Genomic DNA, 25,332 nt, shown 5'->3' with positions numbered 1-25,332 from the left:
ATGACAATTTGGGTTTGGGTCGAGGATTATTATTATCGAGGGCTGTTCAATAAGATATTCCAAAATAAAGTAAATAGATATACATATAGAAATATAGGAATCTTCTACTGAATCATACCTCTTAAATCGGGAGAAGGAGTTACCTTAGCAACGACTTCTTTTTGATGAATTGCTTTTGACCTGTTTCAAAGAACCTCTTTCAGGAGTCACATTTTGGGTTCTATGCGGCGATAGTCTTACATTTTGTTATTCTGGGTCTTCTTTAATCACCAAAGTAGAATGAATGTAGAAAAGTGTTATCCTAAGTGGATGAGAAACTAGAGAAAGTGAACTACGATGTGACTGAGGTTGAATTCAGAATATAGAATATAATTTCATTTTATACAAGTTTTTGGCAGAGAAGCTTACCTAGGCTCAGGCTCTATCAAATTCCATTGGGTTAAGCAGTTATAATTCTTTTTTATCTAGGTCCTTAGTTTATAACTTTGATCCTTTAAAATCAGTGACAAATTGGCTCTTAGAAAGATTAATTCCTCCTGAACTGAAAGATCTAACGCAAAAACTGTTGAGACACTGTTGAGATAAAGCGATAACTTTTAGTAATATAAATTACTACGTTATTAATATAGAGTTTAAAATGAGGTTTTAGGGATCCCAAAGTATCAAGGCCATTTATTTATCATCCACCCCTTGTACATTGGCCCCAAACAAACTGAACGGAAATGCTATCTGTTTAAGCCAAACAGCTGTTGTAAATCAGAAAAGAGGCTACCACAACTACTTACAACAATTACCAAAAAAAAAAAACCCATCGAGAGCATCAAAGAGAAATAAACTTGCCACAGCGAGAGCGCCAACACCAGACAAACTGACAGACAGACAGAGAGAGAGAGAGAGAGGGAGAGAGAAAAGGAGCTAGAGAGAGAGCGAACTGTTGTATCTATGAACGAGTCGATGTTACATTGCCCCGTTGTCGATATAAAAGTGCAATTTGGTATCCAGCAACTCAGATACATTTTTGGCTTTGAAGTGGGTTGAGTGCTCCGCATGCTACGACGCCCCAAAACATCGATATTAAAGTGAACAAATACACGTATATAGACATATACATATAGAAACAATGCAGCTATTATTTATCGTGGTGGCCACGGTCGCGATTTGCGACTTTGCTCATGCGCAACAGGGCGTCGATCCCGCCTATTTGCGTCAGTATTATCAACAGTTGCAACAGCAACAAGCCCGTCCAGAAGACGGCACACCCATCTATGAGCAGAATTCGGAGCAGACACAACAATACGTGAATGCAGGACAACAGATTCGTCTCAAGGATACAGTGCAAGAACAGATACGTGCCCAACAGCAGCAGCAGCAGCAACAACAGGGTTATGTGGCCCCCGCAGTCAGAGATTATCTACAGCAGCCACAGGTCGGTTATACCCCATATCCAATCCCAATTCCCCAAGAAGACTTTGTCCTAATTTGACAATTCTTGTATTCTCAGTATCAATCACAGCCCCAGCAAACAGTCTATCGTCAGCCTGTGCAGGCTGCTCCTGCTCCACCACCAAGACGTGTCCAGCCTCAATATCAATCATCGTCCTCACCTCTGTTGGGCAAAGGACAACACAAATTGCAGTCGCTTCATCATCAGCAGCAGCAGCAGCAACAAGAGGAGGAGGAGCAATACGATGATGTAAGTACACATTTAAAGCCATAACAAGTTCGAGTTCGACTTTCGCGCACTTTCCTTTTCGCTTTGCTAATAATTACAATTGAGGCATGCAACAAACAGCAACCAGCAACCAACAACAGCGGTGGGAGACCAAGATATTTGCAGAGTTCATTCACATTTATTCAGCCTCAGTCTCAGTTTCATTTTCAGTTTCAGTTTTCAGACACAGCCTCCCTCCACCATCTCCATTCAATGAATGGCCATATATGTTTTTACATTGTATCTTGGCCATTTAGTCGAGTTAACCAAAAACGTGTATACATATGCATGTATGTTGTGAATGTGTTTGTACATTGTCTCTGTTTTCATGCGGAAGCTTGACAGATCTCCATTACCGAATTAATGTTAATCCATCCTTGCGATAGACCAGTTTATGTTTTATGGTGGCTATCTCCTCCTCTCTCCCTCCCGCCACTAACATTTTGAAGAATAATACTTTCAAATTAGTTTTCTCATTGAAATCAAAGAATCTTGTCTAGCTTGAGAATACATGTAGCTCTTGGTATAAATCTTGTTATAAATTGATTTAAGGAATATTTTTCATTATTTAGACAAAACCTATTTAGTGACCTAAAAAGCCTTAGTTAGTTTAGTTTAGTTTACTTGATCTTTTAAAAGATATATCTAAAAAAAAATGCTATTAAGAATGTTCTTCCACTCTCTCTCTTTTTTTTTGGATTCCATTAAATTGCAAATGTTTGTGGGCAGCAAATTCTTGTACAATCACTTTTAAAATGCGACCTATATAGACACCAAAAAAAGACAACAATATATCCTCCCCCCACCTCTCTCTGCGATTGTAAGGAAAATGCATTCACACGCAAAAAAAAAAAAAAAAGACAAACAAACAAACTGGATTTTGCCTTTCCAATTCATTTTATGTCTTGTTTTTTGCCAGTTTTTTCTTCTTTTTGGGCGCACGACGCAAAGAATCGCAAAGAATTGGCCACTCCTTTAGGCCACGTTTCTCTGAGTTACCTTAACCCAGTTAACGTTTTTTGTTTTGTTTTGCGATTGTATTTGCCTAGAATGCTTTTGGTGAAGGTCTCTGGTTGGTTTCTGTTGTTTTGTTGTTGTGGCATCCTCAGAAAAACTGCCACCGATCTGCTGCAGTAATCTCAACCTTGTGCATAAATTATGCTTCAATTTCAACCTCGCCCGGGGCCAAATATTGGTTACGGTTGAATACGAATCGAGTGTGCCTCCAATTGGGGGTCTATTGAAGTGTTTTTTCGGCCAAGAGAGAAGTCTGCCTGCACCCAGCTTTTATTACTTTTTTAATATTTTCGGATTGCATAAGTAAGCGGCGTAACCAAGTCCATCACACACCATCGATATAGGGAACTGGAGTTGCAATTGCGCTTTGATTTCGTGAGCTTGTGGGCCATTAAAAATATGCAAGCAACTTCAAATTACTTTCACTTGTGCGTGATTTGTCCGTCTCTGTAGGACGGTAGTCTTTGGCTTGGTTTGGTTTGGTTTGGTTTTGGGTTTGTGGTGTGCAGTAGGCAGACCCACGCAAACTCCATGATGTAATCGAAATGTATCTCTGGCCAGTCAGACACACACATACACACACGCAAAGTGGGTCACACAAACGCCTCACGCATTTGAAATGATAAATCAAATAGTCCAGTTCCACCTCCAGTCCAGTGGAGTTGTAACCCAAAATCACACTTTATATAACATTTGAATATCCGTTTTCTTGCAGGCAAACTCCTCATACCAGTTTGGCTTTGATGTGAAAGACGACGAGTTCACCAACTATCAGAATCGCAAGGAAGTCCGTGATGGTTCGGTCATTAAGGGCAGCTATTCGGTGGTTGATTCCGATGGCTTTATCCGCACCGTGAAGTATACGGCCGATCCCAAGGAGGGTTTCAAGGCGGAGGTTATTCGCGAACCAACCGACATTGTTGTCAAAATACCAACACCACCACCCCCAACGCAATTGTTGCGCGCCGGAGGGCATAAGGTGCAATCGGAATATAGTTCCGGCAAACAGCAATATCAACAGCAACAGCAGCAGCAACCGCAATATCATCAGTACCAGTGAGAGACAAAGTATTGGCTCTGAGATCAGATCTAAGGAGATTTACTCTGATTACTTTTCTTGAAAGTTCCGCAAAGTCCATGTAGTTTGTAAATATGCCAATTACGAAGGGGCAGAGAAATTATAATATTATTATTATATATCTTATATATATATATACATATATCATCTGCATCTGCATCTACATCATTTAGTTTATAGCCTAAAAGCGAATTTACATATTCCCTCTCCCCTCTCCCCTCCCCCACGACATTCTTTTTTAGAATATTGAATTAAATTGTGTTTTTTTTGAAGAAATTGTTCGTTTTCTTTTTCCTGAATTAGATAATCCTAAGATTCTACTTGTATTACAAAAGTTTTCTTTGCATTTGAAGAGTTTTTCAAGTTAGCATGAATAGCAAACAATTTGCAATTCTATGGTTCATATGCTCTTTATTTTTTTGCTCCTCAGTCATTGTGAAGATACAAGTAAACAAATTTTATATCCGCATAAATCAATGTGTTAACCCTTAAGATCAAGACGACGCACGGGCAGAAACGGGCAGAAATTACAATCGAGGAAAGGTAACCCGTTCGTCCAGTTGCTTAGGCCAGGCAAAGGCCATCCTCGTCATTAAATGTGGAAGTTCTCACCAGAAGAAGACGAAGGCGACGACCAAAGACCAGACTGATGATGATTCGTGGTCACCCAAGAGAAGAGAAGGCCAGGCAAAGCTTCGGCCGGACCGGTCAAACCGGTTGATCTTTGGGAAAACATTGAATGAAGGAAAGAACTCACGCCACAGCAATGCAAACAGACATAGACACAGAGACAAATAGACATAAGGAGAGAGAGATGGAGATAGATTGAGAAGTGTCCTTTTGCAATGTCCTTGCATAAATTAGTGGAAACAGTGTGAGAACCGAGCGAGCCAAAGGGTAATGCATGCAGCTCGAGCTCCGATCATTCTTGATGATGACCTTATCGTCCAAATGAGAGGAGAAGAAAACAAGTAACCGGTTCTGGACAGTGACTGACAGACAGAGAAGATAGTTTTTTGAGAAGCTGCCAGCAGCGGCGCTAATGACCCGCATACACACACACACACACAGACACACATATATGTATATATAGAGGTAGAATAAAAAGGACACATGAAAATTTACATATGCCAAGATATCTCAGTATTGAACCTAAATCCTTTACACCCCGTATCTGAATGTAGGATTGACTTGGTCAGTAGGGTACAAACTACACACAACTGGACACTGCTGCCCGAGGGCAGTATGTAACTGTGTGTGTGTGTGTCATTCCATCATCATCATCATCTTCTTGTATGCAAATGAAGTTGGCCCAGCCCAGTCAACCCCTTTGGAAGAGGTCACCGACTTACAAGACAAGATAAGGATAAGAATCCGCTGCAACCTAGCAACCCCTTTCCTTCTGGCATTTGCATATGACCCGCATTTGCAGGACTCTGTATATGTCTTGTAACTATCCTGCTGCAGGACATTGCCTAAAACCAGTTTTTTTTCCATTGCAAGACAAGACCAAGAATAGCCACAGAGAAATTGACCTTTTTGCTTATAAACAAGAAGCAAAGCAAAAAAAGTAGTGTAACCGGACTGTCCACTTTCCGGACACTTTCGGGCGGCGTGAGAAAATTCCCTGACCTAAGACCACATACCCATTCGAAAGGATATCATCCAAGGAGAGAAGGAGAGAGCTAGAGAGAGAGAAGCCAAAGTACTTTCTTATGCAAATCTTTTGTTCGTCTCTCCATTCAAATTTCACGCCAAATCATTGTCTTTAAATAAATAATACGCCAAAATTATGAAAAGTCACGATTTTATATACGTACTTATATATATAAATGGGAGCGAGAGGAGAGGGAGAGTGATAAAAAAAAAAAACAAAAACAAGAAAATGTATATGCAAATTTTATGGGTTAAGTTCAGTTCACTTCAGTTCAGAGTTTTCCTTGGGCCAAATCCCAACGATGCTCGCCATGACTGCCCTGACGATCTGTCCAAATCACCTAGATGGGAAATAATTGTAAGAGATTTATAATGTCAGAGAAGAGAGAAAGAAAGTGATCATTGCAAAAAACATTTCAATTCACCTCGCCCTTGTAACGATTTGTGCCGCGTTGCGATTCAAAGCGTCTTTCCTGGGCCTTTGGATGATTTAATACATGTCCATGACTACGTGAGGTAGGTCCATTGAAGCGCATAAAAATATCACTATAATAACAATTGGAAATATTAGACAACTTTTAATCAGCCAAGAAATCTCGGTGGACTTCTCCTCGGGGGTTCCTTACAGATCTGATATCCTCCCTTAGAGATGCTGAACTTTTATGGATCTAGCAAATTATGTCTGCTGATTGATCAAGTTTTGATAAAAGAAACGGATTTCACTACCAAGAAATTAAAGAAACTAAACCTTAAACTCGAATGTTATATATAATATATAGTCATTCGATACTTCTAATGAAGCATGAAATCATGGCAATCACTATTTATAATATAGATACAGAATAGCAGAGATTCTTTACTAAACTGAGGAATAAACAATTAACAGTTAATTTTAAACTCAATATTTTATTATATCGTCCGATTTTGATATAATTTTGTGCTGTATTGATATACAACGAGTAAGTTAAGAATATTGTCTTGATAGACGCCTAAAATACTGCTCTAAAATTCTATTTTCACTGAATTGTTTCTATGGGAGCTACATAATATAGTCGTTCGATCCTCCAAAAGGAGCAGTCAGAAGACTCTGTAACTTCATATATATACATATGTATATATGTATGTGGATATCACTAAACAAACTCAATCCATCCGTAACAGAACATTGGACAGCACTTACTGATAATATTTGGTCTCTTTGGTTTTAGTCTCTGCGGTTTGAGCATCTTTCAGATCCTGGTCTGCAGCATAGCGTCTTGGCCGCTCCACAGCTGTCGATGATGGCAGTGGTGGTGGTGGTACTGCTGCCACTTGTCGTGGTGGCACCACATGCAACACATCGCTGGTAAATAAAGCCGGTGGTACATTATAGAGATGCTCTTCGACGCGTCGCTGCGGCTGTTGGGCGGCTTGAATGTGCTGCTGTTGATGTTGTTGCTGCTGCTGCTGGGTCAAGATGGGAATCCTCTGAATCGGTATATAGTTGCCCTCATAACGATATTTGGCCAATTCAGCATGAGGGGCAATTGCACGCTGTTGATATTGAACACTCGGTTGTGGATAGATGGGAAACGCAGGTGGTGCCGGTGGCACGATTGACGGCAACTGTTGCTGCGATTGTTGATAATCCAAAGCCAGTGGCTGATAGTTGGGTCGATAGTTGATCAATTGATAGTTTCCAGGTGACGGTGCTATCGGGCCATAAGTAGCAGCAGCCATATAACCGGCTGATGGCTGATGATTGGTTGCATACTCAAGGCGACGCAAACGTGGAGCTTCATAATACACGTGCCTTGGATAAATCAATTGAAGTTGGGCCGAAGGCAAAAGGAAGGCAGCCACAAGCAATAGATGTAAAATAAGCGATTTAAGTGGTAATAGCTCCATCACGTTGCACTCTCGTCAAATTTGTGGCAGCATTTTGACAACAACATTGGCATTTATACATTGTTTGATTTTGTTTACAGTATTTGGTTGGTTTCTTTTTTTCTTCACTGTTTTTGGGGCTTGGTCAATGCCGGAAGTCAGCAGAGGAGTCAGCGGTGTGTGAAATCGATCGAACGCTGCTGCAGCTGGTGCAGTTTTCTGGTCCCCCCCTCCTACATTCTCTTGCTGCCTCTCCCCCCAGTTACACCTTTCTCCATATTGTGCAATGGTCCAACGGTCTGAGGATTGGAGTCTACTCTGCATTACTCCGCTCTGGTTTTTCTCTCATTTTTTTGCGGTTGTTGGGTTAATGTTTTTTTTTTTTTTTTTTTGGGTTATATAAGTAACTAAGGCACAAACGAACAAACAACAACAAAAAATTGCATACGTTAGATGACAAAGAGTTGAGAACAAGAACTGAATTTGAATTGCTAAACTTGCCAGCTGGCCGCCAGCTTTGCCAGCTTTCGTCAAGGTCAGTCAAGTTCAAATAGTAATGATAATAATAATTATAATAGTACTTTCGGTTTCCGTTAGATATGTATGTAGCCATGTCCAGTTGGCGTTTACTCTGATTGGTTGTCGATGACAGCCTGTTGCTTCATTTCTGCCCATTTAGGGGTTAAATTTTACCTCTGTGCGCATGTGTGTGCGTGTGTGGCGCGTAAAAAGGACGAACCCGTGGCCAGTAAGGCTTTGCAACCCCCTGTCAGCAACCCTTAGATGAGTTGAGAAACAAAAACCCTTCGTCGTGGCATTGAAAAGTTTCTAAGATCATTCGACTTCTGAAGTTGAAAGCCTTAACAGCTAGCCAAGCACCCAAAAACACAAAAAAAAAAAAAAAAAAAATATATTTCACAGAGCAATCTTTGGATTATTTGAAGCAATAAAAGAAGAGTCAAATAAGGTAAGTTTCAGATAGTCATAACACATTTATAATATAGAAGTTTTCAGACACGAGATCTGCGTTTTCAACATGGTTTCAACATACACATAAACATATAGATAAACTCCAGATCCACTAAAGTTTGAGTTATTTTTTGTTTGTTGTAGAGAGAGCATTATTACGATTACGATATACGATTAATATATATTTTATATAATACAAAGATGTTGGCCTCCAAAGTGTGTGTAAGAAAGAGAGACTGCTGCAACAAAGTTTTCAGTGCTTTCGATGCGTTTTTTTTCACAACAATTCATCCCGTTTATATCATTCCGAGCCATTTCATATTCGTTTTGGTCAATATTTTTTTCTTTTTTTTTGTTTTTGTCTTGCTTCTAATCGTCCATATTGACATTGTTCATGCGCATCTTGGCAAAGTCCTCGAATACAATATTGTCATCATCATCCTGGTAATAGCCTTTGACGTTGCGATGCTGTTCAATTGACTTCATCTTCTTCATGGCATTGGAACGTTTCTTCTCAATGGTGCCTAAAGAGAGTGAGATTCGAGTAAGAGATCCGATAAGAGTATGCAACGTTTTTACTTACCAGGTGCCGGTTGCAAGAGCTTGAATGGCACATCCGTTTGCATTTCACCGCCCAGAGTGCCGCAATTCAATTTAATGCGCACCGAATAAGAAATGACAATACCGCAAGCATCGCCAGTCGATTTGCCCTCTTGGACCATGGTTGAGGAAGCCAAATTGACATCCTCATCCTTCAAATGGCCATCCAGGGCAATGCCTAATAGAGATCAGTACGTATTAGTTATGATAAGAACAGACTACTCTCTCGCTCTCTCTCTCTTTTTCTCTTACCATGACGATCCTTGTTATTGGCTGCCAAGGGAATTAGATAGAAGGTCTTGGTTAGATTTGCTCCTGGTGTAATGGGGCAACCCTCTTTGGTCTCCAATTGAGCCACATGCTTGCTAAACTGGGCATTCACCATTGTGATCTCGGTATGCTGGACAATAAAGCATTTGATGCTCTTCACCGATTTCTTGGAGTTGTTCGATACTTGCACCGTGGCAGCCACTTTCTCGCCATGATAGTAAATCTCACGATCCAATGTTACCTCCAAGCTGATTTTGCCATTGGAGAAGGTGAAACCTTTGCTGACCAGCGAGCTGGGCAAACGTTGTCCCCGATTCAATGGAGCATATTGTAGCTTCTTGATCACCAAACTGACCATGCTCCTCTTATGCTGACGATCATCCTCCGAATCGGCCACAAAGGCACGAATGGTGTATTCCACACCCAAGGGTTTGCCCATATCATCACCCTCCTGCTGCAATGTCACGGAGCTTGGGGAATTGGGTGGGAAATGGAAAGTAAAGGGATGGGCATGGCTACCCAATTTGCGTACAAGTTTCTCTTGCATTGGAGTCATTTCCATATTCGGATTGGTCATGGGAACAATTTGCTCACGTGATAGAATCAATTCCTTGGAGAATTTAACTCCCATAACCTCGTCCTCTTCCCGTCCATAGCGATAGGTGGTGGCCAATTGGCCAAACACTTTACGATTCTTCAAATATTCCGGCTCCACAACGATAACACCATCAACAGGATCACAATAATCCAAGTGATCAATGAAATCACGACGTCCCAAATAGAAGGTTACCTTGCCGTTGGGCGTGGCCTTCTTAAACACCTTGACGGAAACAACCATGTCGCTTAATTAAGTAGTTAGTTTGATAGATTGACAGATAGATCGAGAGAGAGAGAAAGAGTTTGGAAAAAAAAGCAATTGATATTTCGCGACCGACGCTTCTCGTTCGTAACGTGCACAATTTCTCGTTAGCGGAGGAAAATGCAAAACCCATGGGCCCTACAACTTGCTTATATACCTTTGGCTTGGCCCTGTCCACCACCATTTGGCGGCCCAATGTCCACTAAGTGGATTTGCGCGTTATGCAGTTGGTTTCTAACGAGGCAGGCGTATGTCGAATGGGTGGGTGGGTCGCTTTTCTGCGCAGTTTTCACTTGACCGCATTAGATGTGTGTATGCATGTACATACATATGTATGTACATACATATCTAGATTGTCTAATGTCAAGTCAGACATTCAGACATGGTGTGCGACCTCGTGCGAGGTCATGTCACATGTGTTGAATAAGTTTCCAGCCGCCCTAAAGAACAGAACAGGGCGACAGGTCTTTACATAGAGATTAACTTATTCGTTTAACCATAATTTTCCAAGAACTAAGAATTTGTTGTTGTTTTTTTTTTTTTTTTTTTATCGCTTGCGTCTGGTCCATGTTTAGTTTTCTTTGACAACAGTTGTTTGTTGTTGTTCCTGGAGAAACCTTAGAAATTTCTGGAGCACTTTGTCAACGTGTTATAAAATAAAACATCAATATATTGATTTTGTGCTGCTGACTTGGCGAAATATAAAGCACACATTTAATTGAAATTGAAATGGAATTAAAGTAAAAGTTCTATAACGTTTTCCTTTTCAGCAAACTTTTCCTAAGAGAAGTCACCATGCAGACCCACACAACAACCGATCGTCATGGCTATAGCCTGCGCTTTTCACCTTTCGAGGCAAATTATTTGCTGCTGGCTACAAGGTAAGTGCCACATGCCAGGTGCCCATCTCTACTTCTTTCTTAACCTTCTTCTCTTCTCTCCTTTTCAGCCAACTGTACGGTCTTGCTGGCGGTGGTTCTCTTTTTTTTGCTTGCCCAAACTCCCAATACAGTCGATGGCCAGAATTTAACTGAGCTATGCCGTTTGGAGTGGTCGGATGGTCTGTTTGATGTGGCCTGGTGTCCATATGCCGCTGATATTGCAGCCACTGCATCGGGGGATGGATCATTGCAAATATGGTCGGGTTTGGATGCTGAAGCGGCTATGGGACAACAGACACCGAAACAGCCATTGATCTGTCTGCAGGAACACAAGAACGAGATATACAGTTTGGATTGGGGCGAGAAATGGAACTATCATACACTACTCTCGGCCAGTTGGGATTGTACACTCAAATTGTGGGACTGCAACAGACAGAATTCGTTAACGACATTTGTGGGGCACACAGATTTGATATATTGTGCAAAGTTTTCGCCACTCATTGCGAATCTATTTGCTAGCGTAAGTACCGATGGACAATTGAACTTATGGAATTCTCTTGATTTTGCAGGTAAACCCCTAATGAGCATCGAGGCGCATCCAAGTGAGGTTTTGGCCTGCGATTGGAGTCATTTCGATAGGAACATTCTGGTGACTGGAGGTTCGGATGGTCTAATACGTGGCTGGGATTTACGTAAGATGCGCACACATATCTTTGAGCTATATTCCGGCGAATTTGCAGTCAGACGTTTGGCCTGCTCACCGCACTCGGCATCGGTATTGGCATCGGCTAATTATGATTTCACCACACGGTTAGTTAGTTAGTTAGTTTGATTTGTTTCTTTATCTCTGTCAATTTATTGATTTTGGTCGTTCTGTATATTTAGCATTTGGAATTTGGATTGCGGCGAAGCTCCACAAGAGATAAACGAACAACATACGGAATTTGTTTGCGGTCTCGATTGGAATCCACATCGTAGCCACCAATTGGCCGATTGTGGTTGGGATTCAGTGGTCAATGTCTATACACCACAATTCCTAAAGGATACAGCAATGGCCGAAAAAGTCTCGGCCTAGTGCAAAATACAAACTGGATGAAGAATACAATGGAAAACAAAGCAAAAATCTGAAAGCTAAACTCTGGAACTGGTACTCCGAAAAATACTATTGAAATGTGATAAGGCGCAATGGCGTCAAAATAGCCAGGCCAATAGCCTAAGCCCCTTAAGACGACAAGCTATGTAGCTGAGCTATATATGCCTCTAAGGAGAATACTCAACGAAGACGACGACGACGAAGACGGCGATGACAACAAGAAGGAGGTAAAGTGTAAATAGTTGTGATAAATGCAAATTGTATAAACAAGAAAAAGAAATGAAGACAAAGAAAAGAAAAACCCAAAAGTTTGCCTTAAATTAAATTTCCATACAAATTTCTTAGTTAAGCAAAACGCATCTTAAAACACAGGGGCGGTTTAATTATAATTTGGAGCTGTTTGGCCAAAAATTAGTTGAAAACAATGTTGAATGACAAGAAAAGAAAGAACTAACCAACACTTAGTCACTTTTGACAAAAAGTTGGAAAGAAAATCGAATTTTGCAAGCTCAAAGTGGAAAGATATCTATTTTGGATCGTTTGGGAAAGAAACATAAGGCAGCCCAATCTAAACTTTGTTTTAAAAACGTCTTTTTGGTTTCGTTTTTTATTTTTTCCTGTCCCTTGACTATAATTTGCACTTTGGAACTTATTCAAAAGTTAACGGCACTGGCCATCAATGGAAAGGTAAGACCCTGAGGGTAGGTAGCCTCATTCGTCTCTTTCTCTCGCTGACCAAACAAACATGCAATAAAGCGTTAATTTGGTGCAACAAATCAGAGTTTCTCAGAATTGACACACAGTCAGCAAAAGCTGACTGCAAAAGGTGTGCCAACTCGCACCTTCTGCATCAGGGATTGGGATCAGGGTGTGAAAAGACAGCCGCCAGCAACAGGCCAGCCACAGTCGAGTCGGATGACGAGCCTTGTTGATCCTGGACATTAGCCATGGCGACTAAGCTTTAGCTGCCACTTCGGGCAAATATTTGTTTTGATGCCAATTGGCGTTGATTTCTTTAGACAGCCACGCATCAGTCAAACTTTGAAAGGGGAGGATCAAGTAAATATAACCAACTACCAGGCAGCACCAGCAGCAGCTGCTGTTGACCCTCGTTCCCTTGTTATTCGTGCGAATAAGCAGGAACAACCTGTAATTATCTTTCCCCAAGTCAAGTGAAACTAAAATTGATATTAATGCTTGTTTGTGTTAATAAAAATCGAAAATTTCATACCAAGAAAGCGTGAAGATGAGCTCAGGCAAAGTTGTTTTAAATCTATAATTTTGCGTACAACACACAAATCAGTTTGAACAAGAAAAATAAAAACATTTCAGGCTTTGAAATTAAACGTGTTAAATATTTTGTGGTTTAAATAAAAAAGGCGACTTAAATGGGGTTTTGGTACTTTCAAATATAAGTTCAAGGAACAAAACTTCAGAAACAATTTATCGCTGGAATGTTATGATTGATTTTTAAAGGCCTAAGAGTTTCTACTTCTGTGAAAAAAGTTATTTTTATTATAGATAAACTTTTAACTTTTCATTGGAAAAATATTGTGTTCTATGTTACCACTTTCTAATTGGCTAACAAATATTCTAACTAGTTTAATTCTCAAAATGAATTCAACATATCAAATCCTTAATGCATGCAAGCTTCATATGTAGATGGCGCCAATGTGTTGTTCAACGAAATGTTGCCAGACTGCCAAACAAATCAAATGCAAACTGAAAACAAGTTTGAAACGAAAACCACAACTTTAACTGACAATTAACTACCCTTTAGTACCTAATAAAAACTTAAGTTGTAGCTTAAGTTCAACAATTATTAAAATATGTGAAAGTCTGAAAATTATAAGAAAGTTTCCCAAACGCACATACAGATGGCGCTTTAAAAAAATTGATTACTTGTGCGTTGTTATCATTAATCGATAACACTTGGCGGGCATTTTAAATACAGATTAAACTAACAATACGAAAATTTCTTAAAAATAAATAAGATTACACTTTTTCTTTAGGCCCTAAAAGGACATTAGTCGGTTGGTTACATTGTAGCCCCCATTGAAGGAGTGATTACGGGGCTTGGGAGAAGATCATCAAACAAATGGCCGAAAAATTGCACTCACTTACTGGGGAGTTAAAGCCACTAAAATTACCCGCAGCAATTTAGTGCGAATGAACGAAAAATCCAGGCAAACGATAAATTAGCCACAAACAATGTTGCAATGCAACACAGCAAGCAAAAATTGGACACATACTAAGTTGCTTTGGCTGTTGTTGTTGCGGCAGTTGCCTAGACACATAACCTTGACTTCTTGCTGTTTCTTTGTCTTTGGCTTCAGCCCTCGCCCCCTCTTGGCCACGCCAAGGATGGCACCAGAAGGAGCCCAAGAGATCTTGTCTTCTCGTCAGTGTCAAGGCTCGCGGCTTGTTATAAATAAACAGACAAAAGGCTAAAATACCAAAACACAAGTAAAAAGAAAGAGAAAAAATGAAAAAAATAATATTTCAACACCCATCCAGGCAGCACGCGAGGAGGTAATCTCCCTGCCTTCGCTACTTCCATGGGGGAGCGTTCAGTGCTGGGTTGCTTTTTGGGGGCCACATCGTCAGCCAGCAGGTTCTCGATTCGATGTCTACCTGGTGCTCTCAGTCGTTCTCTTCTTTTTTTTTGTTTGTGCTCCCGACCTGCTGGAAATGTTGCACGCGCCGCAGCGTTCAGCTCAGCAATTTAAATTGCCTCCACGAGCATTTTGATGGCGATCACGCGCCCCTCTTTCAAATCTTGCTGCTCAATCTGCGGCAAAAAAAGGCGACCATAAAGGATACTGTTGGACGAATAAACTAAAACTGAACTGAAACTCTGGATAACAACAACAACAGCTCAGCGCATTGAGTTTTTACGACTGTCTTGGTATTAATTTTTGTTCCCTCTCAACGTTTTGTTCTTTTTAGGTCCTCTTGGCTTTAATCGTCACTTTTATGCCGACACAGACACAGAGAGTGAGAGAGACAGAGTTCTTGGGTTATTGGTTAACTAACACGTGTAGGGAGGGCGGGCGGCGTGGCACTGGGTTTTGGCAGTGGCGACGTTGCCCCCCCAGAGAGTGTGACTTGCTGTGTACATCATCAGAGAACATCACCGCAAAATAACAATTTTCCCTTTTCTTGCGAGCATTTTAGATTTTCGCCACTACTTCTGCCCTTTCATCTTCTCTAGTTGGTGTGGGCGTAACGCAAAAAGGGCGATCTTGATAAAAAGGGATTTCCAGTTGAGTGTATACCGGAAATAATTGTCAAGGGATAAACAGCTCCCGGCGGGGTCTAGGATATGTGGGCTACCTGTGTGCACAGGATGCTAATGAATAATCACAAATGGTTATGGCTGGCAAGCGGATGTGTGTGTGGCTACCGTTAGAATAAGGATCCATAAAGGAGTGTGAATTTATGCACCATTCTGAAGATTGAATAACAATTCGACAAACAAAGACAATCACAAAATAATAATGAATTCCTCTTTGATACTGACTGACTGATTCCCCATACTTCGCCTCGATCTCTCTATCTATCTGTCTATTTTGGCTTAAGGCTGCTCTGTGATTTTTATGATCTGCCTGTGTGTGTGTGTGTGTTGGATTTGGGTTTGTGTGTGCCTGCTCCTATTGTTCTTGGTTTCCCGATGACATAATGAGAGTAATGTTTTGCTGCCTAGTTTTGCGTAAGGTCAACGATGACCTCATGCCCTAGAGGCAACTAAAGACCTGAACGCAATGTTATGCAATAGCTGCTGCTGCTGCTGCCGCTGCCGCTGCTGCGGCCATAAAAGTCGCTCTTTAGACCTAGATCTATTTACATAGATTGCCCATAAAAATGGCCACTGAACTACTAACACAGTAAATGGGCATCTTTATCCCGTCTGGCTGTTTGTTTGCCTGTATTTTGGGCACAAATTGGTACTGAAAAAATATTCAGCGAACATTTGTTTATGACATGTTGTTAAAAAATTCAGGACATTGAGAGCGAAACTGAACGCGACCTGAACTAAATGCAATTTACGCAATTCCGAGCAAAAAACAAGGCCAAATGTCCCGCTGTTGTTCTTCCACGAAACGGGATTTTTATTTCGCTCTCTTTTTTTGGGTTCACGAATTCCAAATAAGGATCAGTGAGAGGATCATAGGGATCTGTCTATGCCCAAGCATCTCATAATTTTTTGGACTGCTCTAATTTTTTGTTACAATTGTTTTTTCTTTCCTTGTGTATGCAAAATATATTTTTGTTTTATTTTTGGCAAATATTTTTGGTTTTTGAGGTTGCTTCTTTTCTTTTTTTTTCATTCTTTCCCATTTTTTGCATTGTTTTGGGTTTGTTTGTTTCTTTCTTCCACTGCGTGTGTCGCTGAGGTTGACCAAACCACAACAAAAAATAAACAGAACAAAAAAAGTTGGCCCAGATTACAGACAAAAATTAGCGCACTTCGGGCCACAGTGTTTGTTGGTTGGAAGAGGCGCGTGGCAAAAATTTACAATAACTATAATGAGCTCGATCTAAAAGAGAACTTTTTCCCATCCTCTTCTTCGTTTTATCCTTTCTTTCCGTCTAAATACACACGCTCGGATATAGCAAACAATTTTATTTACAAGACGAGAACATTCTTTCCTAAAAATATCAATATTATTAACTATAAGAATCTTGTTTATTGTTTGCCTCTTTGCATTGAAGGTGATGAGTGATTTCATTTCATATCATTCCCATTTCTTTTTCGTTTTTGCACTGAGAATGACTAGGTGACTAGATGACTAGTATTAGTATTACGTTTAGTATTATCCTCCACTTATGACACAGTTATGAATAGTTTTATCAATGAGTAATTGGTATATTTAGCTAAGCACAACGAATCAGTAGATCTTATGAGTTTTCAGTATTTGTCATTTTAATGCACAGTAATTCTCTATCGTTCACTGCAATATTCAGCAATTTAATTAGTTCTTCTATGACATAGTTGTCCAATTGGTTGAACTTAACAACTTAATCTAGCTACGAATAGAAAAGCCTTAGGTACCAAGATTAATTGCAGACAGACACGACTTTTACCAGACCCGTTTTTAAATCTGATACTTTATGTCTATATGTATCTCTGCCTCATAAGCATTAGATCAATGGAATAATAAATATAAATATCTTTCGTATATGGATTGTAATATCTGAATAAGCTTCTATAGTAATCAATTTGAATCATGTGGAATATTAGGAACCATTTGAACTGTTCGTTTCTTGTCCAAACTCAGCAAAGTTGTTCATTACGAGTCAACAATTACATTGCATTTACAATGTATTCTATGGATCTAGTGAAATAAACAATAATAAGTGGGCTAAATTAAACTTTAAAGTACTTTTGATTAGTCCTGATTTAATAAACATTTCGTTTCCTTTTTTAAGTGTATCAATAATTTATGCCATTGGATTTTTTTGAGGGTGAAGGACGACGCTTACACAAGGTCGTCTCGCAGTTGATTTATAAATAAAATTCCGTGCAAAAATTCTTTGTTGCGTATAAATAATTTGTTTTGGAGAATATAGAACAACAACACCAACAACAACAAAACAAAATATTTCTATCTATAGGTATATATGTATGTATACATACATACATATACGTATATAAAACTGTCCGTTTTTGAAAATGCCATTTCAATAGCTAGATCTGGTTGTTGTTGTATTAAAACTCATGACCAAAATACTTTAGCGGCTCGTCTCATGACTAAAAATAGTGGCCATAGTCGCCCCCGTACACACACACACACACACACACACACACACACACACACACACACACACACTCACACTCATATCGACTGTGTGTAACCCAAAAGCTGCAGAAGCCCCTCAATCGGAACTCAATGATGGCGCTGCTGCTGACGATGGCCACTGACGTGCGCCAATGACGCGTTTTGCTCGCAGATTCTGATTCTAAACAGAGGCCAAAACACACACACACACACACTCAGAGGATGCGAGAGGGAAGGGAGATGGTAATGAAAGGAGCATGGGCGCTCCAGAACCAGGTGATGACGATCATCATCGGTACAAAACCATCATCATCATCAGGTTAAGTTAAAATTGGCAAAAAGCAATAGCCGGGCCAATGATATGGGGGCCCCTAGGAACTGAACTGAACCAAACTGAACTAAAATGAAATGAAAATAGCCATCAGCCGTCAGTGGGCCTAAAAAACCATCTTCAAAATGAGTTTTTCATTATGCGGATGAAAAAACACAAAGCAAAATTCAATTTGAATCATAAGAAAAACGAATCTATAATACTCTCTTTAAAAAAAGTAGTTCATATTTACACCGGACATTCGGAAAAAACTGTTATTCACCTCTTCCTTATGGGACTATGAGTAGAAAATGCTAGGAATGTGAAACCCCTATTAGACATTGACAATTTAAATTTAGTTGTTAGTCTTTAAACATGTAAAACAATTTGCATTTTTCTGCTTCTTGCCAATTGCATTTAAGTTCTCATGGCTAAAATACGCTAACATTCAGTACATTTACTTTGAATGCTATGAGAAATTTCATTGTTTCATTGTCTAGACTTTTTCAAGTTAATCAAAACGTACATTAAATGATATTTAAGTTCTTTAAATCTAATTTTGAAGTAGGAATTAGAATCCATGACCTTGGAAATTTCCCTCTACATTCTCAGGGAGCAATTTGGACGAGAATGGGCTGAAGAGTTATCATATTCAGACAATTTTTTATAAGAAGAACATTTGATGCTGACTTTAACCAACTTAATTTTTAAAATTTTTAAGCTAGATCTAGTAGTCTTCATTAGTTATTGTATTAATTTTTAGTCAAAGACAGTTATTTACATCCAAAAGGATTGGAAATCCTCTTACGCTCAAAATGGAATTTAAAAGGAATAGAGGACTAAATATCTTCGATTCCAGCAATTAACTTGTTCTGAAATTGATTTTAAACTGTTCGTTTTTTCCAGAGCTCTCTCTCTCTCTCTCTCTTTCTCAAAAAGGGTTCTTATATTTTCGATATGCCCATATTTTGCCAAGTGTATAACAAATACTGTAAACTTGCAAAAATATTTTTCATGAAAAACAAATTCTTTGGCACCACGTCAATGACGTCAATGCGAGACGGCGGCTGTCAAAATTTTGAGAATAAGAAAAAAACAACAAAACACAAAAAAAAAAAAAAAAATAACCAGGGACTAGAGAAAAAGTTTTTTCCTCGCGTCTGTTAAGTCCAGACGTGGGCGTGTTGTTGTGCTTTGGTATGTGTGTGTGTGTGTGTGTGCGGTGTGTGGTGGGGAGGTGTGCGGGTGGGCTGTCTTTTCGCCTCAGTGGCTGCTGGCTGTTAGCTGCTGGCGATGACGCGTGAACTTGCCTTTGATTTGTTTTTCGCGATCGCCAAAAATAACAAAAACAACATCAAGCAAACAAGCGTAAAAGAGATTCGTGGAGGTGGTAAAGATGAAGGTGCTGGCTGAGGAGGGGAGGGGCAGGCGAAACGGTGGGTAGTGCGGCATTTGCATTTTGTTAATGTTATTGTTATTGTTACTTTGGCAGGGCGCACACGTTTGCCCTCTTCTAGCCACCGTAGGCCCCCCTCTCGCACACACACAGATATTTCCAGCAGGAACAACAAACCAATCTATCTGTGGGTGGCGACTTCATAAACTTTGATTTAATGGTATGCCAAATAGACCTGGCGGGGTTTTTCAAATCTGTTTTTGGCAGGTTAATATACGTATATATATATATGTACATATACACTAAGTATATCTGATGGTAATTGGTAATACATTTGCAATTTCCGGTTAGTTAGTCTGGGTGATTACCAAATTAGTAAATTGCATGCGTAGCCGCACGTGACTCCCTTTATCCTTTTGCCGAAAACAAGCTGCCAAGAACCTGAAGATCCTTATAAGCCAAAGAGACAGCGACAGCAGCGACAGAGACAGATCCTCTTGAGCCTCTTTAGTGTCATTTCCGTTCATTGCTGGGCATTAAATTAACCATCATTAGGCCAAAATATCTTCGCGAATCCACTGAAAATCGTCTGCAATCAGCATTCATCCAATTTCAACCCGAAATGCCGCCAGATGATGATGATGAGAATACAATTCTTATCTTTCTTTTCTTTTCGAATATAGTTATAAAAAAGATTTGCTTTTCAACTTTTGGCGGCTGTTGGCTAAGTGAGCGTTGATTTTCAAACCTGGACACCTGTTGCCTCCATTGTTGTCCTCCAGCTTTAGTCATATAAGTGTCTTATACATATATACATATACATGTATATATATTCATATATAAGCTTTATACAACCTTTTTTTTCTTCTTCCTCGTCTTTGGTTTACGAAATCGCATAAACATAAAGGTAATTGCACAGACATGCCAAAAAAAAAAAAAAAAAAAACAAAACAAAAAATTATCCGATATTCGTCGTAGTCGTTCTCTACGTTTTTTTGTGGTTGTTGTAAAACAAAACAAAACAAAATACAACAACTACAAAAATACCATCGATGCTTGGCATTTATTGTGATCGCCGCTTATTGCCGAGAGACTCTGACGATATCTGAGGGTGCCAAGGTTTCTTATTTTCCTGCCAAAAAGGTGATTTCATCATTCGGCCAAAGGGACACATCGAATGCGGTGCAAATTAAGTTGCTTTAACTACTCATCAGAAGAAAAAAACCCAAAAACTACTCATCACATAAACCACAAACCCCTGATGAGTGGCCAACAGATAAAGCCCAATTTTTAATAGTTGTTAAACCCATATAACATATATATTTAAGTTGAAAAACGTATTAGCTAATTGCATCACCAGGAAATTTTCATAGTTAGACTAATACCTCTTGAACTACTAAAACTTCGTTGACTAAGAATGAATTTCTTCCTAAGATGAAATTGATTTATCTCCCACCAACTGATTCCAGTTACAGACCTATCTTATCATTTTGGAAGGAAGTTTCTGAGGTAAAATCTTAGGTGATTTCCCTCATGTTCCCCACATTAAAGAAGTTATTTAGTTTTGTTAAGGTTAAGGTTCGTGGACTTTTAATTGAACTTATTTATATGCCCCATTTTCTTCTCAGTAGCGTGACAATCCCCCAAATAAAAGTGATTGTTTCCATTCAAAAAGCATCAGCCTTTCAGCTGCTGCTGCTGCTGCTGTTGTTGTTGTTGTTGTCTGTTTACACGGGATGCTGCTGTTGTTGTCACAGCCTCCATACAACATGCTCTCGTGATTCGGTCTCGGTCCGGGCATCGGTCTTGGCCTCAGTCCTCTCTGTGTGTTGTGCCTTGTGACATATGCGAAATTCATTGTCGCGTGTTGTGTCCAACGCATAAAGCCAACGACTTGTTGGTCTGTCCAATGCCAACCAACCTTGACGCACAGCAATCCCAATCCCCCATACAAATCTCATCTCTCTCTCCACTGCCAACCTTTAGCTCCTCAAAGCGCTGCGGCGGCCTTTCGATCCATGGCGTTGCGTTGCGTTGCGTTTCGTTCTCTTTCCCTGGCGCAATTCATCTGGCCTGGGCCTTAGCCTGGGCATGGGACTGGCCATACAGGTGCCATATCGCGACCGACATTATCTGCTCGCACTGATCGCCTTTTAAGCGCTGTTCGCATTGAAAAATTGCCAATTGTTGGGCCAACAACAGAATAAAAAAGAAAACAAAAACAAAGTGAAAAACTGAAACTAAAGTTGAGGACTGAGGCTTTTAAACGATCGCTTAACTACTGTTAAGATGCGAATTGGTAATGGAGACTCGGTGTGTGGGGGCAGGGGAGTTGGGACTAAACCTGCACCACTCGCTGATAATCCTGCACGAAGGTTAAACATTCCGTGCGTAAGTGCAATTAGTGTAATATATTTTAAGCGATGCGCCAACAATTTAAGCATTAACATTTATGCAGGTACGGGGACTGATTGTGTTTAAAATATATGTATGTAAAATACTGTCAAAGCTCTGGGCCACGCGTCTACCATGGTATATAACATAAACATATGTACATAAATACATACGTACATACATATGTATGTATATATTTTACTCGTAATCGGCTGACGCACGTTTCCGTTTAGTTGTTCCACGTTCGCCCATAATGAGTTGTTGGCCAACGCTACCGCTGCCGCCGCCTCCGACTCATGTGACTGCAAAAAAAAATGTATGAAGACTCTTACGTCTGGATTTCTATCTATCTATCCCATTGTATGCCAGAGCTCATTGAGCGAAAATTTTGTTTCGCACACACGCAATTTCTTTCTTTCTGTTAATCAATGGGCCGCAACGCCGCGCAGCACTGACAGCCAAATTAGCGAAACGGTCTACGTTTAAATGTTTGACGTCAGCATCATCATCATCATCCCCAGTTGGATCCATCCAACTGGCCACAGAGCCCAGCATCTATTGCTGTTGTTCATTCTCTCTCCCTCTCTCTCTCTTGCTTTTTAGTAGGGAAACGTGACCAAATATGGGGCAATGTGTGCCAAATGAAAATTGAAAATATTTCGTTCAACCAAAATGATCTTTGAAATCTTTATTTTTTCCCCATGTAATTGCTGGTCAAAGTGGAAGCAATTAATATTGCAGTTTGTTTACAAGCGTTGAGCTATCAAAAACTTTGAAACTCTAGAAATGATTTAAATTTTGAACGAATGTATAAATAAAGCAGCTCCCATTCAATAAATGAATATCATATTGATGAACTGTTATTTTGCAATACGGAGTTAAATAAACATTTCATATGCAAATTTAATTAAAATACATTGATTGATCGAGAAAATGATTTTCAGAGAGAAGGCGGTACTTCAGTGCCAAAACAAGTTGGGAATTATATCTAAATCAAAAACGCTACTTACACATTTTCCGGCATTTTTGAAAACACTTTAATTCTTGCGCGAAAATCTTTATTAAAACATTACTAAAATACAAAAATTCTTTAATTAAGAACCAGACAAAGCATTAGAAACAAAAAAGGTTAAGCAATTGAGAATTTAAAAGATCATCATGAGAATGACCACTTAAATTAAAGCACTCGAAAAATTATGATATACATATAACTCTAAAGAGTCCTTTAATGTAAATAAGGTTTGGGGAGTTTTTTTTTCAAGATATCTTTGAGATACCGAAAGAGTCATTAGCAAAAGGGCTACCTTATAACATTTTGGATCGAGTCTAGTAGCAGGTGCCCCATGCGAAGATGAAGAGTCAATTTGTGCTCTCTTTCTGGGGAGGATTTATGTTTTCTCAAGGCTTTTTTGTTTACAGAAAGCCAACACCAAAACGAAAGCAAAGCAAAACCAAACAACTGACAACTGATTTATGCACAAAATGTAAATGCAACTTCAAATGCTAATTGCGACGGCGACGGTCAAAAGCCCCAACTCAAAAAACAAAAACAAAAAGAAGCCCCTGAAAGTGAGAGAGAAAGAGACCAAGGAAAAAAATAAGACAGTGCATCACAATTGCGTTTGCAAATCGACGACGAGGCGACAACAAACACGTATGCTCATCATTGGAGACTTAGAGACTCAGAGACTGAGGACCGAGACCGAGACCTAACCCACGCCATGCCATGCAATGCTTCAACTGGGCATAGACAATGGATGGACATAGGCTCATTCATATGCAAATCTGGCCATTTGCTGCTGGTCACCATCAACCACCAACCACCACCACCAGCCAAATGAAATGCCAACACGCAGAAAACGCCTGGCAAAGAGAGCATCGAATTGCAAATTATGGGACGCCGTCTGGTCCGATCCCCTCTCTCTCTCTCTCTTAGGCACAGTTGACAAAGTTGCGTCTGAATAAATTTCTCTGTTAGATATATGACGACCCAGACCCCAGACCCAAGACCCCGGATCCCATATCCCAGATCCCAAAGACCTCCAACAACAACAAACAGCAACAATTCAAGGCAAATGTAATGCAAATGCAGAAACAGAAACGGAGAGTGAAAGAGAGCGAGGGAGAGAGAAGAAAAAAAAAGCGCGTGCCCGTGGTCTCAACTTCCGCTGATGTGAATATGTTTTCCTACCATGCGTGACTTTATCTACCAAGCATGGCTATGGTCCGAGTCAGGAGCGGATCTAATCTCAACTGCTTAACTCTTTTAAGCTACAAAATCCGTACCTGAAACAATAGAAGCTCCCAAAAGGGTCCCCATTCAATGACTACGTTTCCAGGAATCTTTGTTGACTTTGGTGACGAACTCAACGCTCCATTAGCATAACATCAAGAGAAACAGAGAGAGAGAGAGAGAGAGGAACGGATGTGAGAATGTTGATGCTTGATTATGTTGTTGTTTCTCAACTCCAACTTCTACGACTACCAAAGAAGGGATTCGGAATTTGAGAATCGGGATGCTGCCCCGTGCATTACATTAATCACTTTTCTTTTGAAGAGATTTTCTCAGGCAAACAGCGCGCGCGACTGACGCCAATGAATATGTCTGGTCAAAAAACTACAAAATATGTATACATATGTATGTACATATGTATATAGAGAAGCAAACGGTGGCTATCAAAATAGTTTTGTACACGTTCCAGCCCACCCAAATGGACATTGAGAAGAGGCCGATAGAGAAAGAGCAAAATAGATATTTCCATTTACGTTTCGTTACTTACATATGTATATGTACATATTCCGTCTGTTTGTGCGATCACGATCACGCGCTTGGTTGCCTCTTTGTCCTAATGCCGTGCCTTGTGCAAATGTTTATATAAGACGATGCCAGCCAGAGATGACTCTCTCTCTCTCTCTCTGTGTCTCTGTCTCAATCTCTCTTTATCCAAATCCTAAGCAGCCAAAAGGATTTGTCGTCGTCGTCGTCGTCATTATCATCATCATCATCTTCATCTTCATCGTCGTCGGCGTTAATGTGCACGCAAACAAGCATGATGTGGCAATTGTCTGGGGAGCGAGTTTTTAAGTCCCCTGGCTGCTGACTTCTCCTGCTGCTGCTGCTGTATTTGCTAAGTAGCCCAGAGTATGTATGTAAGTAGCATAGGAGACCTAGAGGGACACCCAGAGGTGTAGATCCATTAGCTACCAGGAGGCAAACGAACAAGTGGCTGGGCGCGCTCTTGTGTGGCCTGCCATTACCAGATTTACACAGAAGTCCGATGAAAAAAAAAAACACACACACACAAAAATGAGGAAAAATAAAAAAAAAAAATCTGGGAGTGGCTCGACTTTCCATTGTACGGATTGCAATTGAGATTGCAAAACTGAATGTTTTTAGTGAAAAAGTATGTAAGTACTCGTATGGCTTTGGAGTTTTTTTCAAGTATAAT

General features: G+C 40.0%; 4 protein-coding genes across 4 annotated transcripts; 2 read left to right on the top strand and 2 right to left on the bottom strand.

The window, feature by feature from the left end:
- Window positions 1–1,117: 1,117 nt before the first annotated feature.
- Window positions 1,118–3,888, top strand: Cpr66D (Cuticular protein 66D). Its single transcript, XM_068293100.1, has 3 exons — window positions 1,118–1,426; window positions 1,502–1,693; window positions 3,444–3,888. The coding sequence occupies exons 1-3, from the start codon at window positions 1,121–1,123 to the stop codon at window positions 3,786–3,788; spliced, it is 843 nt and encodes a 280-aa protein (XP_068149201.1). The 5' UTR covers window positions 1,118–1,120; the 3' UTR covers window positions 3,789–3,888.
- Window positions 3,889–5,646: 1,758 nt separating this feature from the next.
- On the bottom strand, window positions 5,647–7,677 carry LOC137579332 (DNA translocase FtsK). Its single transcript, XM_068293063.1, has 3 exons — window positions 6,643–7,677; window positions 5,888–6,008; window positions 5,647–5,803 (listed from the first exon to the last, which is right to left on the bottom strand). The coding sequence occupies exons 1-3, from the start codon at window positions 7,347–7,349 to the stop codon at window positions 5,735–5,737; spliced, it is 897 nt and encodes a 298-aa protein (XP_068149164.1). The 5' UTR covers window positions 7,350–7,677; the 3' UTR covers window positions 5,647–5,734.
- Window positions 7,678–8,296: 619 nt separating this feature from the next.
- Arr2 (arrestin 2) lies at window positions 8,297–10,155 on the bottom strand. Its single transcript, XM_068292645.1, has 3 exons — window positions 9,150–10,155; window positions 8,881–9,075; window positions 8,297–8,821 (listed from the first exon to the last, which is right to left on the bottom strand). Exons 1-3 carry the CDS (start codon window positions 10,003–10,005, stop codon window positions 8,667–8,669), a joined length of 1,206 nt encoding a protein of 401 aa, XP_068148746.1. The 5' UTR covers window positions 10,006–10,155; the 3' UTR covers window positions 8,297–8,666.
- A 463-nt stretch (window positions 10,156–10,618) lies between these two features.
- On the top strand, window positions 10,619–12,222 carry Pex7 (Peroxin 7). The gene is made up of 3 exons (XM_068293002.1): window positions 10,619–10,907; window positions 10,976–11,717; window positions 11,793–12,222. Exons 1-3 carry the CDS (start codon window positions 10,850–10,852, stop codon window positions 11,980–11,982), a joined length of 990 nt encoding a protein of 329 aa, XP_068149103.1. The 5' UTR covers window positions 10,619–10,849; the 3' UTR covers window positions 11,983–12,222.
- Window positions 12,223–25,332: the final 13,110 nt, after the last annotated feature.

The sequence above is a fragment of the Drosophila tropicalis genome, unplaced genomic scaffold (assembly GCF_018151085.1).
Source record: "Drosophila tropicalis isolate 14030-0801.00 unplaced genomic scaffold, ASM1815108v1 contig_694, whole genome shotgun sequence".
Taxonomy (NCBI): domain Eukaryota; kingdom Metazoa; phylum Arthropoda; class Insecta; order Diptera; family Drosophilidae; genus Drosophila; species Drosophila tropicalis.
Note: the sequence above shows the minus strand (reverse complement) of the source record. Positions and strands in the feature narration are given on the sequence as shown.